Source organism: Carassius carassius, chromosome 18, assembly GCF_963082965.1.
Source record: "Carassius carassius chromosome 18, fCarCar2.1, whole genome shotgun sequence".
In the NCBI taxonomy this organism is placed as follows: domain Eukaryota; kingdom Metazoa; phylum Chordata; class Actinopteri; order Cypriniformes; family Cyprinidae; genus Carassius; species Carassius carassius.
Window position 1 is genome coordinate 18,929,354 of NC_081772.1, and position 20,872 is coordinate 18,950,225.

The 20,872-nt window shown below is 36.2% G+C and overlaps 1 protein-coding gene across 5 annotated transcripts in view; it reads left to right on the forward strand.

Moving 5' to 3' along the window:
- The first annotated feature begins 377 nt into the window (after positions 1-377).
- tns3.2 (tensin 3, tandem duplicate 2) overlaps positions 378-20,872 on the forward strand; it is a 41,069-nt gene continuing 20,574 nt past the window's right edge. The window contains exons 1-14 of one of the 5 annotated variants that reach the window (XM_059498922.1): positions 380-569; positions 2,812-2,990; positions 3,090-3,140; positions 4,607-4,729; positions 4,833-4,897; positions 5,313-5,396; positions 6,740-6,849; positions 7,357-7,417; positions 7,561-7,636; positions 7,740-7,869; positions 8,674-8,751; positions 8,877-8,975; positions 17,027-17,263; positions 17,402-17,869. In XM_059498922.1, the coding sequence (XP_059354905.1) occupies positions 2,841-2,990; positions 3,090-3,140; positions 4,607-4,729; positions 4,833-4,897; positions 5,313-5,396; positions 6,740-6,849; positions 7,357-7,417; positions 7,561-7,636; positions 7,740-7,869; positions 8,674-8,751; positions 8,877-8,975; positions 17,027-17,263; positions 17,402-17,869 (1,732 nt within the window). In that variant the 5' untranslated portion in view covers positions 380-569; positions 2,812-2,840. Of the gene's footprint in view, positions 570-656; positions 963-2,811; positions 2,991-3,089; positions 3,141-4,606; positions 4,730-4,832; positions 4,898-5,312; positions 5,397-6,739; positions 6,850-7,356; positions 7,418-7,560; positions 7,637-7,739; positions 7,870-8,673; positions 8,752-8,876; positions 8,976-17,026; positions 17,870-20,872 lie in introns of those variants that run through there. The other 4 variants (XM_059498918.1, XM_059498919.1, XM_059498920.1 and 1 more) reach the window with 4 other exon arrangements.

The following is a 20,872-nucleotide window of genomic DNA, read 5'->3' on the forward strand; positions in this document are numbered from 1 at the left end:
CCCAGCTGAATCTTTTCAAAACTGCTTGCTTTTTTAGCCATTTGTTGCCCCCGTGCCAACTTTTTTGAGACCTGTAGCAGGCATTAAATTTTAAATGAGCTAATTAAGTGGATAAAAGTGTAAAATTTCTCAGTTTAAACATTTGCTACGTTATCTATGTTCTATTGTGAATAAAATATTGGCTCATGTGATTTGAAATTCCTTTAGTTTTCATTTTATTAAAATTTAAAAAACGTCCCAACTTTTCCGGAATTCGGGTTGTATACAATCTGTTCAAAATCAGGTCTGGCCTTTCCAATACACAAAGAAAAAATTCAGAGATTACTGCGTCATATGTCCATTGTGTGACTCAGGGCTTTTTCTTTGAAATAGGGAGGTGTGTTACCCTACTGTTTCTTTACTCATGCTTACCACACAACAAATACTGACAACGGGTGAACACGCACATACACCACAACGGCCAAAGTACATGTGAGCTCAGACAAAGCCTTTAGCTGCATTTATTTACTCTTTTTATGTTTGCAGGCATTTAGAAGAGTATTGAGAGGTGATTTCAACAGGACAGAAGGGTGAGTTCTTTCAGCTGTTTCTATATGAGTTTGGTGAAGACAGCACTCAGGTGAGCTCTCTGTACGTAACTTGAGTTTTTGTGTCTTTTTGTTTTTATGGATCTAATTGGAGGTTGAAGGTTAAACACAGGTTATGGATTCAATATACTGTAGATAAGTTAGCAGACGCACATACACTGACGCATGGAGCACATGGTGTAGGTGTGCAATGCTGAAAGTGAAGGTGAGTGAACTTTAGGAAATCTGATCTGGTGTGAACAGGGAACACGGTGAGCAGATCAACTGTGCTTAGCCACAGCTCTATACGAAATATAAGGTTATCTTATATTTATTTTGCAATACACGGACAATAAAGCTTTGCTTGAAGTGGAGAATTGGTGTGTTCGGAAGCAGGTATTTATATTGAGTTGTTAATAGAAATGAGAAGCAAAGTCCTCTCTGTCTCTTTCTGTGTTGTTATTAGGTGTGTCCACTTTGTGTCAGGTCAGCTCACAAGAGAAACAGTCTGAGTGGCTAATTTTGCGTCTCACTTCAGTTCAGTGGGTCTGTTTTGCCTTTCCACTCTCATATGACGAGGGTCAGAGTGACCCATAGGCTGTCATGTGTTTATATATTAGAAGCTGTGTGGTCTTGTGTTTGTGGGTCAGAAATGAATAGAGGACTGAGGCAAAAATGGAACTGTGTGTACATATATATATATATATATATATAGAGAGAGAGAGAGAGAGAGAGAGAGAGAGAGAATTTTTGCAATGTAGTAGTATTGTGAACAGTTTTTATCTTCTTAAAGGAAAAGAGATACTGATTGAAAAGAATAGAGGAAGCATCCTTGGTGTGAAAGAGAATGTATCAGAGCAAAAGCAGATTTATATCTTGTGACTCCTTGATGAAGGAACTGTGGCTGCTTAATCAGCTTCCTTTGTGCATGGATTTTTAGATGCTGCTATTAATGTTTGGTGAGACATTGCTTATGTGCTCTCTGAAGTCAACAAGTTACTTTGTAATGTATCTACTTCTTTATTTTTATTTTATTTATTTTTTTCAAATGTCCTTTATGTACTCTACCATTCAAAAGTCGAGATTTATTAAGAAGGAAAAAAAAGGAATTAAGACCTATTTCAGCAAGGATGCATAAAATGAATTAAAAAGGTGACGGACATTCAGATAAAAAGGACATTTATGTTAGAAATATTCTGTTTCTTTTAATAAAAGAATAATGAAAGGGAAATATTAAGTAGCAAAACTGTTTTCTACATTGATGATAATAAGAAATGGTTCTTGAGCATCAAATCAGCATATTTGTGAAGGATCATGTGAGACTAAAGAGTGGAGTATGATGCTGAAAATTCATCAGATTTGCATTCACAGGAGTAGATTTCATTTTTAAATACATTTAAATAGAAAACAGATATTTAAAATAGCATTAATATTTCTCAATAATTCAGTATTTTTTATTTGAATTCATCCGTTGTAAGCATAAGAGATTTTTTTCTCAAAAACTTTTGAATTGTAGTTTATAGATTTGATTAGTTTTACCCTTTAAACTTCATAATATAACTTAAATAATAGCAGTAACTTTTTCAAAACTATGAAATAATAATCAGAAGTTTGTGATGATGATTTACACTGTCACTTTGTTGTGGTTTGTTTGAGATCTAATGTCACATGATGTGTGTAGAAAAATCAGTTTAACTATGACTTTTCATTTCCAGTCAAGCTGTAATTTTGCCAAATTATGCGGAAAAAAAAATTATTACAGAAACATTTTATTACAGAAGTTATGAAAATACAATTTCCACCATCAGCATTTTCACTACAGAACACTACTACACACACGGCTTTCATACAGTGACAGAAGTGTCAGATTTCTCTCATAATGCATCTATGTTCATTGCATGCATGTGCTATAATAATTTACATCCATTAAAACAAATGAGAAAAAAAGATTATGTGAGACTAATGAATGTGTTAAAGAACCCACAGATTATTTCATATATTAAAGTTACGTCTTATCTTGAAGATTTCTATGCCATTTAAATGATGCAAGCAGTTCTGAATGTCAGATTGTAAGTGTCCAAAGCCTTGACAAAGTCCTACTGTTACTGTCTGTTGGCTGTAATTTCAACCAGTGCAGGTCCTTCATGGATTCTTTCAGCTTTGAGCATCCCTACATGCCAAAACAAATGCTTTTAAAAGAGTCCTGCATATTATTCAACTGAAGCCAGTCTTGTCCTCTCTGCAGATCTCCTCTCATGAGGGAACACTATTGCGATGGCGGAGGGATCGGAATTTGACCTGGACTACATTACAGAGCGTATTATTGGCCTCACCTTCCTCCAGTCCTGCACAGAGCAGACATACCAGCACAACCTGCACAGCATCACGCAGATGCTGCGGTCCAAACATGCTGATCGATACATGGTGAGCAGACCAGAAAAACAAACGAATCAGGTGTAATTGTGTGTCTGTTGACCTGGCTGACTGTTACATGGACCAAAACCTTTACTTTCCTGCATGCAGGTCATTAACTTAACCGAACGCAGTGATGATCTCAGCAGGATGAATCACAGGGTAAAGATAAACTCTGACTGTTACAGATGTCTGATAGTATTCACACTTCCATACTAAAGTTTGGGGTCTGTAAAAAAATTTTATATTCACCAAGGCTACTACATTCATTTGATCCAAAATAAAATAAAAATAGGAATTTGGTGAGATATGAATATTAAAATATAAAATAATTTTATGAAATATTATTAGAATAATTTAATATATTTTAAAATGTAATTTATGATGGCAAAGCTGGGTCATCGGCAGTCATTACTCCAGTCTTCAGTGTCACATGATCCTTCAGAAATCATTCTAATATGCTGATTTTCTGCTCAAGAAACATTACTTATTATGATCAGTGTTTGAAACTGTCAAAATATTATGGGAATAAAGTCGAAATATTACGAGGATAAAGTCAAAATGCTTCGAAAATAAAGTCGAAATATTTCCAGAATATAGTAAAAAAAAAATTAAGAATAAAGTCTTAATACTGTAGGAGAATAAAGTCGAAATGTTTCGAGAATTTAAATAGTAGAAATTTAAGTTATAATATTTTGAGAGTAGGCCTTTATTGCGGAGGTAAATGTCCCGGATTAAGAGCACCGGGAGAAGTTGCAGGCCTCTGAGATTGTTTGAATATTGTTGCGTCCGAGCGGCCGCATCATCTTATTGGGATGAGGAAGAGTCAGTTTTTAAGGACTCACGGAAACAGCTTAATATCAAGAATATGACATTTACAGATTGAACAGGAAAAACGTTTTATCTTAACATCAGCTCACACCCCCAATTGACATTCCTTGGGGGGGGCTGTAGCTCTCTTATTTAGGCTAACCCTTTTTTTTAAATACACTACAGATATATGTGGGATTATTAGCAGAAATCATACCATGTGTCATACTCGCATTTATTCTCGTAATATTTCGACTTTATTCTCATAGTATTACGACTTTATTCTCGAAACATTTAGAATTTATTCTCATAATATTTAAACGTTATTCTCATAATATTTAAACTTTATTCTCATAATATTATGACGTTATTCTCTAAATATTTAGACTTTATTCTCATAATATTATGACGTTATTCTCTAAACATTTAGACTTTATTCTCATAATATTATGACGTTGTTCTTTAAACATTTAGACTTTATTCTCATAATATTACGACTTTATTCTCTAAACATTTAGACTTTATTCTCATAATATTACGACTTTATTCTCGAAACATTTAGACTTAATTCCCATAATATTACAACTTTATTCTCAAAACATTTAGACTTTATTCTCATAATATTTCGACTCTATTCTCATAGTAGGCCTATTTTGACTTTTTTCTCAAAACATTTAGACTTTATACTCGTAATTTCAACTTTAATCTCGTAATCTTCAAAAAAAAAAAATGTTTTTTACGTGGCACTAAAAAGATGTTGTACCCCAAACTTTTGAATGGAAATATATGTTTAACTGTTTCACATTTCTGACTGTTAGGTGGTGGATTTGGGATGGCCAGAGCAACATGCTCCGTCGCTCCATCTGCTGTGTTCGGTGTGTAAAAACATGGATAGCTGGCTTAGGGCATACTCTGAAAATGTGCTGCTGCTACACTGCAAAGTGAGATTTCAAGATATTTTCAGTTTATTTTAAGGCTCAAAGTCCATTATTTGTCTATGGGACTCTGCCACGGTTGCTTGACTTCTTCCTGTGTCTCTCCTAGGGCTGCAAAGACAGAGTGGGTGTGGTCATATCCTCTTACGTCCAGCTAGCTAATGTTTCCACCAGGTACAACTCAACCATTTATATCCACTGTTAACAAGTCCAAACATCATTAAAAATACAATTGCCTTCTCAGACAAGCTGCCTAAAGACATAGTTCATCCAAAAATGACAATATTGGTACTATTTACTCATGCCATTCTAAACCTGTATGTCTTTCTGTGTGGTTACAATAAATGGTCACGAGGACATTAAAGCTTTGAAATAGACCCAAAAGCACCATAAAAAAGTAGTCCTTTTGATTATTCACCATATTCCAATCCTCAGAATTCATATGTGTGAGGAACAGATTCAAATATCAGTTCATGAGCAATGTCCAGGTTTTGTTCAGTGATCCGGAGATTCTTAAGTAAAAAACTAACTGTAGGGGAATATTCAAAGAGATTTTATAGGTTTATACACTTGTTTGTCTGTCTTTCAGTGAGGAACATGCATTAGATCTCTACTCCATGAAGAAGTTCTGCCGTGATAAAATGGGTAACCTTATGACTCCATCTCAGAAAAGGCAAGGCTCATTCGTTTATGCATTAACTTTCTTTTTCCCCTTCTTCCTGTTGCTTTTCACCTTGAAGCATACTCAGGTTACGCTCTGGACACACATAAGAGGAAATCCCCCATACAGTCTGGATGTCCTGACATTATTCCCCACTTCCTTTTTCTCTGAATGATCTTCATTTTACACTTTGGTATTTTATTTTGTACATCATACTTAAAGACACTGCCTGTGAGCCCTCATGCATGTACAAACTGAGCAAGAGTTTTACTTTTTCCCCTGCTGTTTAAGTACATTATCATTTTCCTCCCTTTATGTTCTCCCATCTCTACTGACTATAGAAACACTTTTCAGAAGATGAGTTATTGTAAAGTTTCAAAAATGGCAACATAAATATTCTGCTCTGATCTGTAGTTGGAAGAACACAAAGAAGCTGTTTTTGGCAAAAGTATAAAGAAGCTATTTATTCTCTTTGATAGTGAGGCACACCCAGAATAGCACTAAATCAATGGAGGAATGTCAAGTAATGTTTTTTTTTTTTTTGGTCATCTTTCAGAATCAGTAACACTTTTCTATGGAAGCTTGTTTACACAACAGGCGTTTTCAGTTAATATTTTGTAATGCTGAATTTATATCTTGCAATTCTTTTTCTTAGAATTGTGTGATGTAAACTTAGAATTGTGAGATTTAAACTCGACGTTACCTCGCAATTGCTTAAGTTGTTTATTCAAATTTCCGAGGAAAGAAAAGTCAAACTGTGAGAAACTCGCAATTCTAATAAAAAAGAAAGAAAGAAAAAAAAACAGATTTATGAAATGTAAACTTGGTGGATATAAACTCTAAGTTCTGAGAAAAAAAAGTCAGAATGAAATTGATGTTGACTCACAATTGTGAGTTTATAACTTGCAATTCTGTGAAGAAAAGTTGGAACTGTGAGATGTAAGCTCAACAAAAAAGTGCAAGAAAAAACTAAGACTTTATATCGCAATTATGAACTTTTCTCATAGTTCTGAGTTTATATCTAGCAGTTCTGAATTTTGAGAAAATAAGTCAGAATTTTAGATAAAAAGTCGCAATTACATTTATTTATCATTATTTATTTTTAGTAACCTTGTGGTGGAAATGTGCTTCCATACTTTTTACACCTTTGGCTTGTTTGTTTGGAAATACTCATGCATTTTTTCTTTCCCATAAATCCCTTTTTTTTTAAATGCTGATAATTGCCAAATAAGACCAGGCTGGTGCATTTTTTGCTGTTTTATTATTGATTTCATCTGAAGTTGTGCTGATGTTATCAGGCTTGATTTGTTGTCTTGTGTCAGTAAGAGTGACTGTGGGGTTTTTGGATGATTCAGGTATGTGCAGGCGTTTGGCAGGCTCCTTACCCATCAGATCCACATAAACTCTTCCCCGCTCTTCATCCATGGCATTAATATCCATCCCGTTCCTGACTTTCACCCTACAGGTGAGGAAAACACTATTTTGATAAAATATTAGCTCACCCAAAAATGAAAAGTCTGTCATCTCACTCTCATTTCTTTCTTCTGTGGAACGCAAATGAAGGTATTTTAGAGAATGTTGGTAACCAAACTGTTTTGGTGATCATTGACTTCTATTCTATGAAAACAAAAAAGAGACAAAATATATTGTGTGTTTCACAGACTTAAGTCAACGTGAGTATAGGATTAATTAATCTAGAATTAATGCAGAATTAAATAATCAAGGTTAATTTTTAATGAGCTGAAAAGAACACACGTCACACCTCTGTTTATCAATTTGATACTAATAGCAAAAAATTCAAGGCATTAATGTTTAGATAACTGAGACTTGTAGCACTTGCATATCTTTGCTCTCTTGTTGATTTCGATTGCTTCCATTGTACAAGTTAATAGTTGATGAACCATTACTGCGATCTGTTTTAAGATAACTATCGAAAAGGTAACTATTTTCCTTTGGGTTTGTTTATTTTCAGTGTGTCAGCTGTTTATCAGAGTGTATCAAGACACACAGACAGTATACACATCAGGAGTGCAGTAAGACACCAGATATTATATAAACACAATATGAAAGCACTTTTTTAACATGCTGGACTTCTTATATGTATCATACTGTTTATCCATGTGATTATACAATATTCATAATATGTGTATATTTAGTGTTTGTGTGTAACTCTCAGGCAGGTTGCTGTAGGTCAGACAGACAGAGTGTGTTTTGTTCTGGAACCCCCACAGATGCTCAAAGGCGATTTCATGGTGAGATGTCTCTCCGACCTTACACACACACACACACACACACACACACACACACACACACACATGCAGACAGCACTAATCTTAAGTTCTTCATTCTGTGCAGATTGTGTGTTATCATAAAAATGATTCCATGAGGACTCATGAGACAGTGTTTCGTGTGCAGTTCCACACCAGCACTCTGTGTGGAGACAAACTTTCCTTGCAGAAAGAAGACCTTGATCATGCCAACATAGGTACACAAAGTGTTTTTGTTAAAATCGTTGCACTCGAAGCGTCCCGAAAGGTTTTGGAGGTTTTTCCATTTGCAAAATATTACAAAATATAACCAAATAATGTTTATTTTGTATGTAGCACAAAAATCTTTTCATATAAATCAATTGACTTAAACTGTAAATCTGGAAGACGCGTTATTGGAAAATGTTCATAGTTAATAATAATAACAAAATGTCATAAACCTAGCAATGACTGAAACTTTAAGTATTAAGTATAAAAAAAGTATAAAAAATAGCAATACAATGTATAATAATTTGTCATTGATATTACAATAAAACTGAAATGGACTGAATAAATTTAAAACATTATGATCAGACTTTTTTTTTTTTTACTGTAAATGTTCTACAAGGTGATTCTTCTATATACATATATATGTGTGTGTGCATAATTTTGTATCCTTAACAGTCTTTTGTGTTATATGTGTTTTCTTTCTATAATGGAAAGAAACTGATTTCATACATCCTCTAAAAGCAGTTGTTTTCAGATGAGATTTGATATTTTGTATGTAATGTTGTGAAATTCATACTTTTCAGCCAACATACATTTTTACTTCTTTATATTTAGAAACCTTACGCAATCAATCAAACATTTGGATGGATAGAAGCGAAAACAGTCACATGGCTGTGGCGAATGTGCTTACAAGTCACAGATATGTCAGCTGTCATTGAACTTGTGTTTTGATGTTCCCACATTGCTTTGCAGCGTAGTTTTTTTCTATACCTTTCATCCATTTCAGTCATCATTTGCTCTTGTCTCTATTCAAGACCCAAGATTTCCAGAGGACGGTGTGGTGGAGGTGCTCTTTTCAGAAATTGCCAACAGAGGCCCATCCCTTGCTTCAGGTATCCTCTCATTTCTCTTGAATGAAAGGTGTTTTATGGATCTTTGTGAATTTGCATGATTCAATATGGCTAATTTAGGTAGAAATTAATTTAGGAATAAATGAACACTGTTTATCCATTTCAAGATTGTGGCCACTGGAACAGTTCAGCAGTTGACATGGAAAATGACACTCTGAATTCACTACACACTCAGTGGGACTTCACTGAAAATCTTACAGCAGCTGGTAAGACTGGACTCAAGTTCTTCATAATGTCTAGAATATTGGTCTTGAAAAGAATTATAATATAAATGTTATCTAATTCAACAAATATATTGAAATATTAAATGGTTACAAGGTTGTGTCATTGGCATTTTAATTGCTTTTTAGATGTTGAAACAGTAGAACAATTAAGAAGTAGTGACATAACATGTTCTAAATTGTTTAAATAAAATTTACTTAGACTAAGAGCCTCCCATGCTGTTGGGCACTTTGGATCTCTCCACCATTGTCGGTCCTCTACTAGCACTTCAGCTTCATCCTGGTGAGCTTGAGATTGTTGATAAAGGTTCAGCACTAGGTGGTTTAGGGTTGGTATCGGCCACACCAGTGCATGTCCACCCGGGCGATGTGATGTCGTTGCATCCGTAGAATATGCCCGGCTAGTCTAAGGTGGTGTTATGTGATCGTGACTTGAAGGCTGTTGGAATTTCTCTGCCGCAAGACTTCTTCATTGTTGATGAGGTTAATGTACTGGATCCTGAGAATGCACTGGAGACATCGCTGGTGGAATCTGTTTTTCTTCTCGATTATGTTTGCTGTACTTTTCCACATTTTGCATTCAATAGATTGTGGTTGGGATGACAATGGAGGAGTATAGTCATAAAGAGATTTAAGCTGACAACCAGATGTGCAGTAGCCAATGTAAGACAAGCTTTCCTGGTCTGGATATTGGTATTGGCATCACCACTGTGACAAACGATGCTCCCCAAGTAGGTAAATTTTTCCAGATGCTTCCAGATGTTTTGCGTCTACAGTGATGTTGACTGGCTTGGTTATATGTCCGGTCTTCATGATCTTCAATTTTTACGGGCTGATACGCAGGGCGATCTTACTGGCTTTGTGGCTGTCTTTCAGTTGTGTTTTAAAGCTGAGTTTCATCTTCGGCGAACAAGGCCACGTCATCGGCAAAATCTAGATCTGTTAAACGATCTTGAACCATCCAAGGGATGCCTGCTCCATTGTACGCAGTTGCTTTCTTCATGACAAAGACAAGGGTGATAAGAAAGATGATCGGTGAAAGGATGAACCCCTAGCGGACTCTGGTAGTGATCTAAAAAAAAAGCTGTTCTTAAACAGCAAGAAGTGTTTAGATATAGATTTACAAAGATAATTACGAAGGCTTTTGGGACACCATAGAGCCGGAGGATTGCCCACAGTGAGTCTCGATGAATACTGTCAAATTGCATTGCGATACTCAACACATTGCTCAATGATATTTGGTAGAGTAAAAATCTGCTTGCCAGCAGGAGCAACCATTACAAAAGCCTGCCTGCTGTTCTCGCAGATAGTGGCTTAGAGTAAATGACATAGAACATTGCAAAAGTCTTTCCCAGGACTGAGAGGAGTGTAATGCCTCGCCAATTTGTGCAGTTGGTGACATTGCCTTTCTTGGGGCACCGAACAATGACGCCCTTTTTCCAATCCTCTGGGTCTTTTCTTATCTGCACAGCTCTAGTTGATGGTTTTAATTGTCTTCCAACTATCGTCAATGTTGTTAATGTCAGTGAGGATCTCAAACCAATTTTGAAGGTCAAGTGCAAACTCTTCGTGATATCTTGATTGTTAAATTTCTCTGTGGCATATGGATGCTTGACCACAACTTGTCTTTGGCATTTGAGTTTGGTAACACTTGTTGTGAACACAGTGGACACTTAAATAAAGCTTTAATAATAAAATAAACACAAAACAGCGCGACCCCTCACGGACGACTGCTGCGCACAAACAAAAACTGGTCCTCTCACATCCGTCGTCGCTCCTCTTTTGTATCCTTCTAATCTCTTCCATGGGACTCGAGACCAGTGAGTGGAGCAGGTGTCGCTCATTTCAAAATCAATCCACCAGCCTCACTCCGTTCCCACAGCCCTCGGCCCCGCCCCACTCGTCACAACGACAATATTGAAAGAATGTGTTACCGATACAAAAGTTGTTATGGTGTCAAAATGAGATCAGCCACTCACCATTATGTTTTAGAACCAGATATGGTGGAGAAATTAAATTTATTTACACAATATTTACCTAAAATTCTCAAATGTTGGTCCATTTTAGAAAATAACAATGGAAGAGTTCTGCTAATTGGCAGATTATAAATATTAATCAGTACAGATCTCAAAAGGACCAAATATTGTCCTATTATTATCATCACTAGTCAAGAATAAATGATTGTTGGGTATGGAGGCAAGAACCATGGACATGGGACTAGGCGATGATCCTGGATTCTTGCTGAACCCAAATCAAAGCGTAACAACTGCTAATTTTTTAATGCATCCTTGTCTAGCTGTGTGTGAAAATGTTCTATGGTGTGGCTAAATGGTGCTGAATATTGGGATTATAACACCTAGTCCTATTATGCAAACTTTAAATCCAACATATCATTTATACAGTAACATGTCTCTTTTTCTTTCTTCTTTATTGTAATTTCCTCAATAAATTACAGTTAGTTTTACTTCACGTAAACTTTGTTAACATACTACAATCACACTAAATCTGGCTTTGCATTCACTTAACTGTTTCGGGACACATTTATATAGTACTTCACAGGCCTCTTGTGGGGCTTGAGTGTGGAAACCATGGGATTGTGGGTATTTATTTTTAGAAAGCAAACAAAAGCATGCACATGTAAGCAGTGTTTAGTTTAGGACGCAAAGAATAGTTTTCCGAGACATGAATGCTCGTAATGGTCTACTAATTGCCAATTCTGCTACAGGAAACACGCTTTACCTCTAATACCCTTGTTAAGTCTGGGCACTGTTTGTTGAGGTTAATTGGAACATATGAGACTGTGAGGGACTGTTCAGAGTGCGTGGAAAACTTAACCTCCTACAATAATAGTAAAGTTCTTGTATTTGACCCTAATCTAATCTTGTTTGGCCCTAGGCCTCCGCACCATAATGAGCTCCGAATGAGATCTGCCAGTCACCATAGTATGGCCACAGTGCTCAGTGCTATTGGCGTGACTGTTTTTCTTGGGGGTTTGTAATTACTGAAAATGTTAAGGTAGCTGCATTAAATGAACTGTAGTAAGACAGTACTTCTCATACCACAAAATGTTTTTTGTCGAGGAGAGTGAGTCAGAAAATCAAAGCAGAGGGATGGAGCTCAGACATAACAGACACAAATGACTCATGTGTTAAATGGTTTGAGTTGTTTTCTAGGCAGAGGTGAAACATATTTGCTGAATGATGGCAACCATAATAGTAACCATTAGCAGCCATTTCCAGTCTAATAAGATGATATTTAAAGCATTTTTTTTAAATATATAATAATTGAACACATCTTCATTGAGATTTAACAGTAACAGGGTTGACTGTTGTACATTTTAGTTTGATTTTACAAGCCTGGTGCCAAAGATATTGAAACTATAGTGTAATTTCAATTATGAAATCTTTACAGATATCCACATTTCAATCATCAGATGTTTACTATATTAACTCATACTAACAGGGTGGACATTTAAAACTGTATTGCAAAACATAATTGTCTTAAAGGGGACATCAGATGCCCATTTTCCTCAAGATTGTATTTTTTTAGGGTCTTCATGAAATGTCTGTTACATACTTTGGTTCAAATTCCTCAGTGGATGTGTAAAACTTGTCAAAAACAGTTCTGTTCACAGTGACCCATTTTGATGCATGTCTCTTTAAATGCCCTCTCTTCTATGGGGTGTTAACACGAGACACATGAATATATTGATATATGGCTAGGAGGTGTGTGGACTACAATTTCAAATAGCTAGCTATCTATATAGAAACCAGCTGTAAACTGAAACAGTTTTAGACTCAGTCCATAATGAACTGGCTGCATGTTTTCTTTTCAGCTTTTCTAAGCTGGCAGTTTTGCCAGAACCCTAACTAAATGCAAGAAAAGCTACAAAAGTAAAAGGATGAGTTTATTGACAATTTAATTTGATGCAGTTATAACAAGGTTTTAGTTACTTTGGTAATAATTTGTTACTTGAAAAGAGGACAATTTGATGATAACAGGGTTAACACAATTTATGTGATCTTATATTTCACTATGAATCATTTATGTCACACCAGTGCCCATGATATTTATTCCTGAAGGGGTTAGATTTGCTAATGATGTAAACATAATTGTATCAGTGATGCAGAAAATTAATTTTGGCTTTAAAAAAATTGGCATGTAAAAATCCAGCTTTTTTTTTTCTTTGGTTAACTACGTTTTATTATTATTCCATTATTCCAGTCTTCAGTGTCACATGATCATTCTTATATTCAGAAATCATTCTTATATTCTGATTTGATGCTTAAGAGACATTATTGAAAAGTGTTGTGCTGCTTAATATTTAGTGAAAACTGTGATAAATGTTTTCCAGTATTTTTTGATGAATAAAAAGTTAAAACAATTTATTTGAAATCTTCTGTAACACTAAAACATTGCCTTTTCTTTTGATCAATTTAAGAAAATGTTTAATCTTAAAAAAAAAAAATCTTACTGACCCCAAGCATTTGAATTGTATTGATGCAGCAACAACAAAAATCAAGATGGCTCAATTTACCCACTGGCACATCTTAATCCACCTTCCACTATATGCACAAAACTGAATTATGCTGAAGTAAATCGCTTCAATGAGTGTTCAATGAGTGTTTAACTCCATGGAAATTAACTTTGTTCTCCTTGTCTAGTTAAAGTTCAGTGATCAGGGAACAAATAAGTTGCACTTGCTATGTTTACCCTTCACTTCGGCACATAGTTCAGTGTTTTAGATGCTAAATGGGCTACGCACAAGAATCGGAAATTCCAGGGCCATATATTTAAAGATTGGGAGTTTCTGTGCACAACTGTAAAAAATCAATCCCAACAGTGTGTGTGTTTCATATGGGACTGAGGTTTGATGCACATCTGGTTGTGTGACTCTGTGTCAAGCAGCCGTGTAATTTAGAGACACCTCATAGTTGAAGCACAAACAGCCTTTACAATTTGCATTACTTAAACTCAAATATAGAATTACACATGCTCACAAACACACACTTGAATGTCTGTAATTGTTTCCAGTTGTAGCGACAAACAGTCTGATGGAATTGTGCTGCCAGCCGACCAGAAGTTGCATGCTCTCTCTCGCTCTCTCTCTCTCTCCCCCTCTCTCTTTCTCTCTTGTTATCTTTCTTTTTCCTTTCTTTCAATCTCTCTTTCATCATTGTGTGTTTCTTTTTGCCTGGTATTCTTGTTGTTTACTATACCAGTACCTTCCTTATCTCTCTCTGCCTCCTTTTCTTTTGCTCTCTGTTTCTCCACCCATACATAACTCCACCTTTGTGTTTACATTCCCCACTCCATATTTGGTGGGCTCAAGGACCTCCAAGCATCCGTTCGCACTCTACAACAAGTGTGTGTGTGTGTGTACAGCTGTATTTCAAGGAGCATTGGCTGGCTCGAGTGGAATAATGCTTCCTAAGCCAGGATTTTCCCGTACACCCAGGAGGGGCACCTGAAAGGGGTTACCTGTGTGTAGAGGTGGAGAAAGAGAGTAAGAGACAGGGAGAGCGAGCAGTACTGCAAGAGGAAAAGGAGAAGGTGAAAACAGGGGAAAGGGAGGAAAGAGATTGACTGAGAGAAAGAAAAAGAAGAAAGGGAATGAAAAAGAGACCCAGGGGAGCTTGTATCACCTTGTGGGAAAGAATGCAAGCTGCCTGTCTGTTTAAAACTGCATGAGGAGAGAAGGACTGAAAGAGAGAGCAGGACAAAATGGGCACAGACGTCTGCAGTATAAACACGGTCAGGACTGCTTGCCTCTCTCTTTCCTCCCCTTTTTTTTGTACCTCTTTCTTTATTCATTCATGAAATGTTTTTCTTTTTTTTTGTACTGTTGAGACTCTTTCTCACTTGTGACTCTGTAAGATGTTTTTTGTCATAGTTTCCATGGTCAGAGTCATCTGTTGTCCTCTCAGATACCTTTGGGGTCTGGTTTGAGAGGATGTTTCTGGAAAGCATTAAGTTTGTGATGCTACGTGCATTTTTAAAGCGGTGCAGGGTCGTGGGATATGCTTTCAGCAGCAACACGCTTGTTGAGTTATTGAAGGCTCTTGTGATAAACAAATTAATTTATCAGGAAAAGTTGCTGCATGAATCACTTTTGAAGTACTAATTTATATTGTTAGTTGCAAAGTCAAATTAAAAGTCAAGTTTGTTGCCATTTTTCTCAATTCTGAGCGATGCATTAAAGTAGTTGGTTTTGATCAAGTGGTCTATTCAATATTTATTTTAGATTATTAACACTTGTAAAAATAAAATGCCTGTTAAATTTCAGTTGTTGGGTGTGTGTTTGTATGTCTGTGTGAGTGAGTGTATGTGTGTGAGAAAGAGTTGCCAGCTGTGGCGTTTTATCATGCATGCCTGGTATTTGGATTTCAGCCTCTTGAGACTAGAGAAGCATTACTGGTTTAGTTAAAAAGGTCTGTGTTTTTCACCAGTTGACATACTAACCAGTTGTTAACCAATGCTATTGTGATTGGTCCCACTTTTCATCACAAAAACGGTTAGATACAATATACTCACTCTGTTCATTTTGTATTGCACACACTTTTGTTGTGTGATGTGGTTAAGTTTAAGGGTGTGTTAAGAGGGAAACAATGTAATCACAGAAATTAATTAAAGGATATAATTACATTCAGGTGTTTTTAAATATAAATACAAAAGCGTGTATGTTCACAAATAAGTGCACTGTACCAAGTGATTAATGATAAATGTAGTAGTATGGAAGTTAAGACACTTAAAATAAAGTGGGTCGATGTGATTTGATTATTTCTGGTCAACAAAACACCATTGAGAATTATACGTAACATATATCTTGTCTATTGAGTGCTGCAGTGATGACGTGTTTTCACCTTGGATTTCTTGACAATAACCCAGTAGGATTTTTTCCATTGGCTTTTTGATTATTGTAGGAAACATTTTGGGGTTTTGGCTTACAAAAACACATCATCCCAGCTGCACTCTATTGTCAGAATTGATCATGGAGTGTGGCGTGATGTTAAATATCAGTGTTTGTGTGTGTTTGTACAGCCTGCTTGTGTGATGCTGCCTTCTGGCTTAATGTTGAACAGTAGCTACGTGTTATCAGTCATGATCTTTGCTGCGAGACTCTGAGTGTGTCATGACACATGACACTATCTGCTGCGATCGGTGTTCAGCTGCCAGAGGCTGACTGATGTGTCTTTGCTAGAACACACACCACGGCCACACAAAGACATATCTAGGTCTTTTTACCTGTGTATTTGTGTGATGACTAAGGTTTCTGCAACTCTTTAGAGACGTGTTAACATTTCCACTGGACCCCAGACAATGACACAGAGGACTGAATGTAGGAGGAGTGGGTGAAGATAAGGGGCCACAGGTGTGACTTTGTTTTCAATAAGTATATGTGTCACCATGGTAACTTTTTACACTTTCAAATTGTTCTAAATATAAAAAATTATTAGTAATTTAAACAAACATGTTTAATCTTTCACATATCAGAGATCATGGATGCCAAATATGACTGGGAAAATCTCTTCAATCTGCCTTTTGCTTATGCATGATTCTTCATCCACACCAATAGGTGTCAGTATGGTCCTATAGGCTAGAGAAAGATACAAAGTCATTTTTAAAAAGTTCGTATCTACGAGTTTAACTGATGAATGTCACTGCATTGCCAATTGCGGTGGTAATGGGATATTCTTTGAGTTAGGGGTATGTCAGTGAGTAAACATGGGAGATACCGTCAATTCAGCATCTGTATTGAATGATTGAATAATAAAAATAAATGCATTATACAATAGTAGATCAATGTGACAGTTCTGTACATTTACAATATGTAAAGCACACCTGATTCATATTCTTTATTCATGATTTTGTAAAACAAAAAAACAAAAACGTTGTTATATATTCTTGCTTCATTTTGCTCATTTCAAAGTTGACCGCTCCATAAGCCATCTTAAATTAATTCCAACTTTATTGCACCTGTAATTTATTGTACTAATTCTAATTTTTGTACTAACTTTTTGTTCTCTCTTTCACAGCCAAGCAAAAAGAAGGCACACACTCTCTGAGCAGTGACTCTGGACTCTCCAGCTCCTCCCAGTGGACTGGAGGACAAGCCTCTGGGCTCCCAATCAGCTACAGCTCTGAGGAGCATCCCCAACTCTCCAGAGTAAACCCTGGGTTAAGTATGGAGGAGGAACAACCTTCTCCAGGCATCCTGAGATATGACCATAAAGCCAGTCAAGATGCATTTGATCATTCCAGTCATTTAAATGGTAAAGCCATGTTCATAGAGCGGGAGACAGACATTATAGATGATGACGATGACATCATTGTTCCTAATGATGCCAGTGGTGCAGTTTCTGACTCTAAATACACACTGTCTTCAAAGGAAATGTCTGGTTTGTCTTCAGGTGAATGTCAGAACTCCATCCAATCAGATGATTGCCAAAGTGAAGCTCCCCCTGTTATATTTAGAGAGGATGTGAATTCCTCAAACACACTCATACACACTTCAGTACCTGCTGGATATCAGACACATATATGGGTGAAACAGCAACAATCCACGTCTTACATGCACACTTCCTCAGACGGACTGGAACACAGGGAGGAGATGGAGCTCCAAAAAGGTGCAAACAAACCTTCATTACCAGACAATGGCTTTCCGGAGGCGCAGTCCGAACCAGACAAAGATGATGAGTTTGCGACACTGGCTTTGGATGTAGATCAATCAATCGAACAGCTCAATCAGCTGATCCTGGACCTTGACCCTGACTTTGAGCCAGTCTCCACCCAGGCAAGGAGTCACATGACTCGCTCGGCCTCCCTTGACACCAATGGAAAGACGCACTTTGGTGGAAGGGCCAAATTTCACCAGTCAGGTAAGAGCTGTTACATTCACCAGTCCCGAATCAATTTATTGATTCCAACTGACCTGCAAACATCCACCAAAAAGTTCTAGTTATGTTTTAGAACAAAGTACTATAGTATTCCTTGAAATGTAAATGCCACAGTATATCAGTATTGCAAGCATTGTGTCACAGATTAAATATTAAAAGTATCATGGTATTACGATCACACTTTATTTTAAGGTCCATTTCTCACTATTAACTTACTATTAACTATGACTTTTGCCTCAATAAACTCCTAATTACTGCTTAGTAATAGTAAGCAAGGTAGTTGTTAAGTTTAGGTATTGGCTAGAATTAAGGATTAAAATATGGCCATGCAGAATACTACATTAATATGTGGTTTAAGTTCTAATAAACAGCCAATATGCTAGTAATATGCATGCATATAATCAACTAGTAAATAGTGAGAATTGGTTCCCATACTAAAGTGTTACCGGTATTACCACCACAGCACCGTACATTTTGTTCATAAACTTCTTTGCATACCCAACAAATTAACCTTTTTATTAAGAGGCAATATTTTAACCTTTTTGATTTTATAGTTTCTATAGTTATGTTTCTAAACATAAAATGCACAGTATAATGACAATTTATATAAAATACTTTTTGAAATTTGAATTGAAATAGATGCTCACAATTTCATTATTATGACTGTAAAATCAAATTAATATCAAATGCAAAGGTAACTGTAAATAGACATTAAGGCAACCAACGATTTGTTTATTACAGTTTTTTTACATTGAAGTTCAAAATTTGGGGGTCAATAATTATTATTTTTTCATTAAATTGATCAAAATGTGTGCATGTACAGACATGTATACTGTTACAAAGATTTCTATTTTAAACAAATGTTGTTCTTTTAAACTTCCTATAAATCAACTAATCCTGATAAATTATTTCAAAACACTTAAAAAACAAACCAAATCTTAGAATTGTAGTGTGTGTACAGTATGTACAGACACATATTTATTACCCTCACATTTCAAATACATGTGCCATTTTTGGTGCATTCAGTGGAGGTTTTTGCCTTATTCACTGGTTAATGTCTTTTAATTTTAAAATAATGTTTGAGGTTTCTATTGGCAGGGGCCTTATTGCCTAAATGTTAATAAATGCACAAAAGTAATATACAATGGTCCTCTATATGTGGCTCCTGACAGGTTTGCTAAAGAAAATAAAGTCCTGCCTTTCATTTCTGTGTGTGTGTGTGTAAGAGTGACTGTGCTTGAATGTAAACATGCAAGTCTAGTATAGAGTGCTTGCATAGTGCTAATGTGACCTCTAAACTGCCTTTTAGTTTTAAAATGTACATAAACATATTTCTAGCAGTGTAATAACTTTGCCTTTCACAACCATTAAGTGACTCCCTAATAATGTTATGTTGGCTTCTGCTTTTTCCAAACACATCTGTGATGCAGTAATGAATGCAATACTCTGTCTCCTTTGACCTCAGCATACTGAGCGGGTCTTTTTGCTTTTGAAGTGAGTCCCTGCCTTGCATATGTCCTCTGTCTTTTCTGTTATAAGATCCCAAGGTCCTTTCTTGCTGGATCAGCTCATGTCAGAACAGCTCTGACACCTGGAATGGAGATTATTTGAGTAGAGCAGTGAATTCATCCTGCTGAACAGAAATCTTTGCAGTGTTATTATTACTGTAGTATGTCACCAGAAATATGCCCGGTGGTGTGTGTTTGAATACACATGGTGTAAGGGCTGAGGAATGCCTTTGAAGTGAAATCTCCTGAAACAGAAAACATGTTGTCTTTCCCCATCGTTAAGTCTCAAAAAATGTTGTTTGTCTTTACAGTGATATTTCACAGAGCTTGTACTGTTGCCCATTTGTAATGAATGTTTATGTAATTATTATGTAAAACTGGGAACTAAAGTTCTGAGACCGCATTGATAATCTGGGATTATTTTGAAATAATCAATATGGGATATGGGGTGGGATAACTAATCAAGCAAATTTGTGTCATTGATCATGCGATTGTTTGTATAGTTTTTGCATCCATTGATATCAAATCATGCTGGAGAATAACGTTTTCATGTATGTTGAATGGTGTTGTTATTAAACCAAAAGACAGAAACTAAAAAAAAAAGATATTTTGAAATTAAGATTCAGTCAAGATGTTATAATTTGTAATGGAGAAAACTGTTTAAATAGTATGGAAAAGTATGCAAAGCAGGAGCATTTTCACTGGTGGTGTCAGAAAATTTGACAATTTATCAACGCTCCTTCATAAAATCTGCGGCCTGCGCCGTTCTCAAGCCGGCCTCCACTCATTCAAGCCTGCCTCTGCTCACTCTAGGCCTCTGGCCACTGCTCATACAAGGCCATGGTGTGTGACACTGTTTGAGAAAGCAAAACTAATTGGTTTGGCCTTCCAAAAGAGGACACGACTAGAAATCATGTTTATATCATGTTTATAATGGGTTTTATGTTTATGTCTCATCACTCAGGCCAGACAGGGGATCACAAAATGTTAAGGGGCGTAACATTTCCATCACACGATTGAGGTATTCAGCCAATCACAATGCACTGGATAGCTGGCCAATCAGAGCACACCTCGCTTTTCAGACCGAATGAGCTTTGTAAAAATCAACCCATTTTAGATGACGGGGATTAGAGGAAGAACAATAATGTACAGTATGAGGAAAATAGTGTGTTTTTGAACCTTAAACCGCATAAACACATTTCATTACACCAAATAATGTTCTTTTTAGCAGCATCATATGACCACTTTAATGTTTTTTTTTGTGGAATGTACTGTATCACAGCTCTGAAATGGCTCATTTATGTGAGGTCATAAACTAATTTATCTTATGAAAACAAGCTTTGTTTGAGAACATGCTATTTTAGTTCATGCTGTTTGAAGCTCTTTAACTTTGTTTGATGTTGTTAGAAAATCATGAATAAGAGATGATTAGAGATCCTCCTATTTCTGAAAGACCAGTCACCATTAAATGTGAACT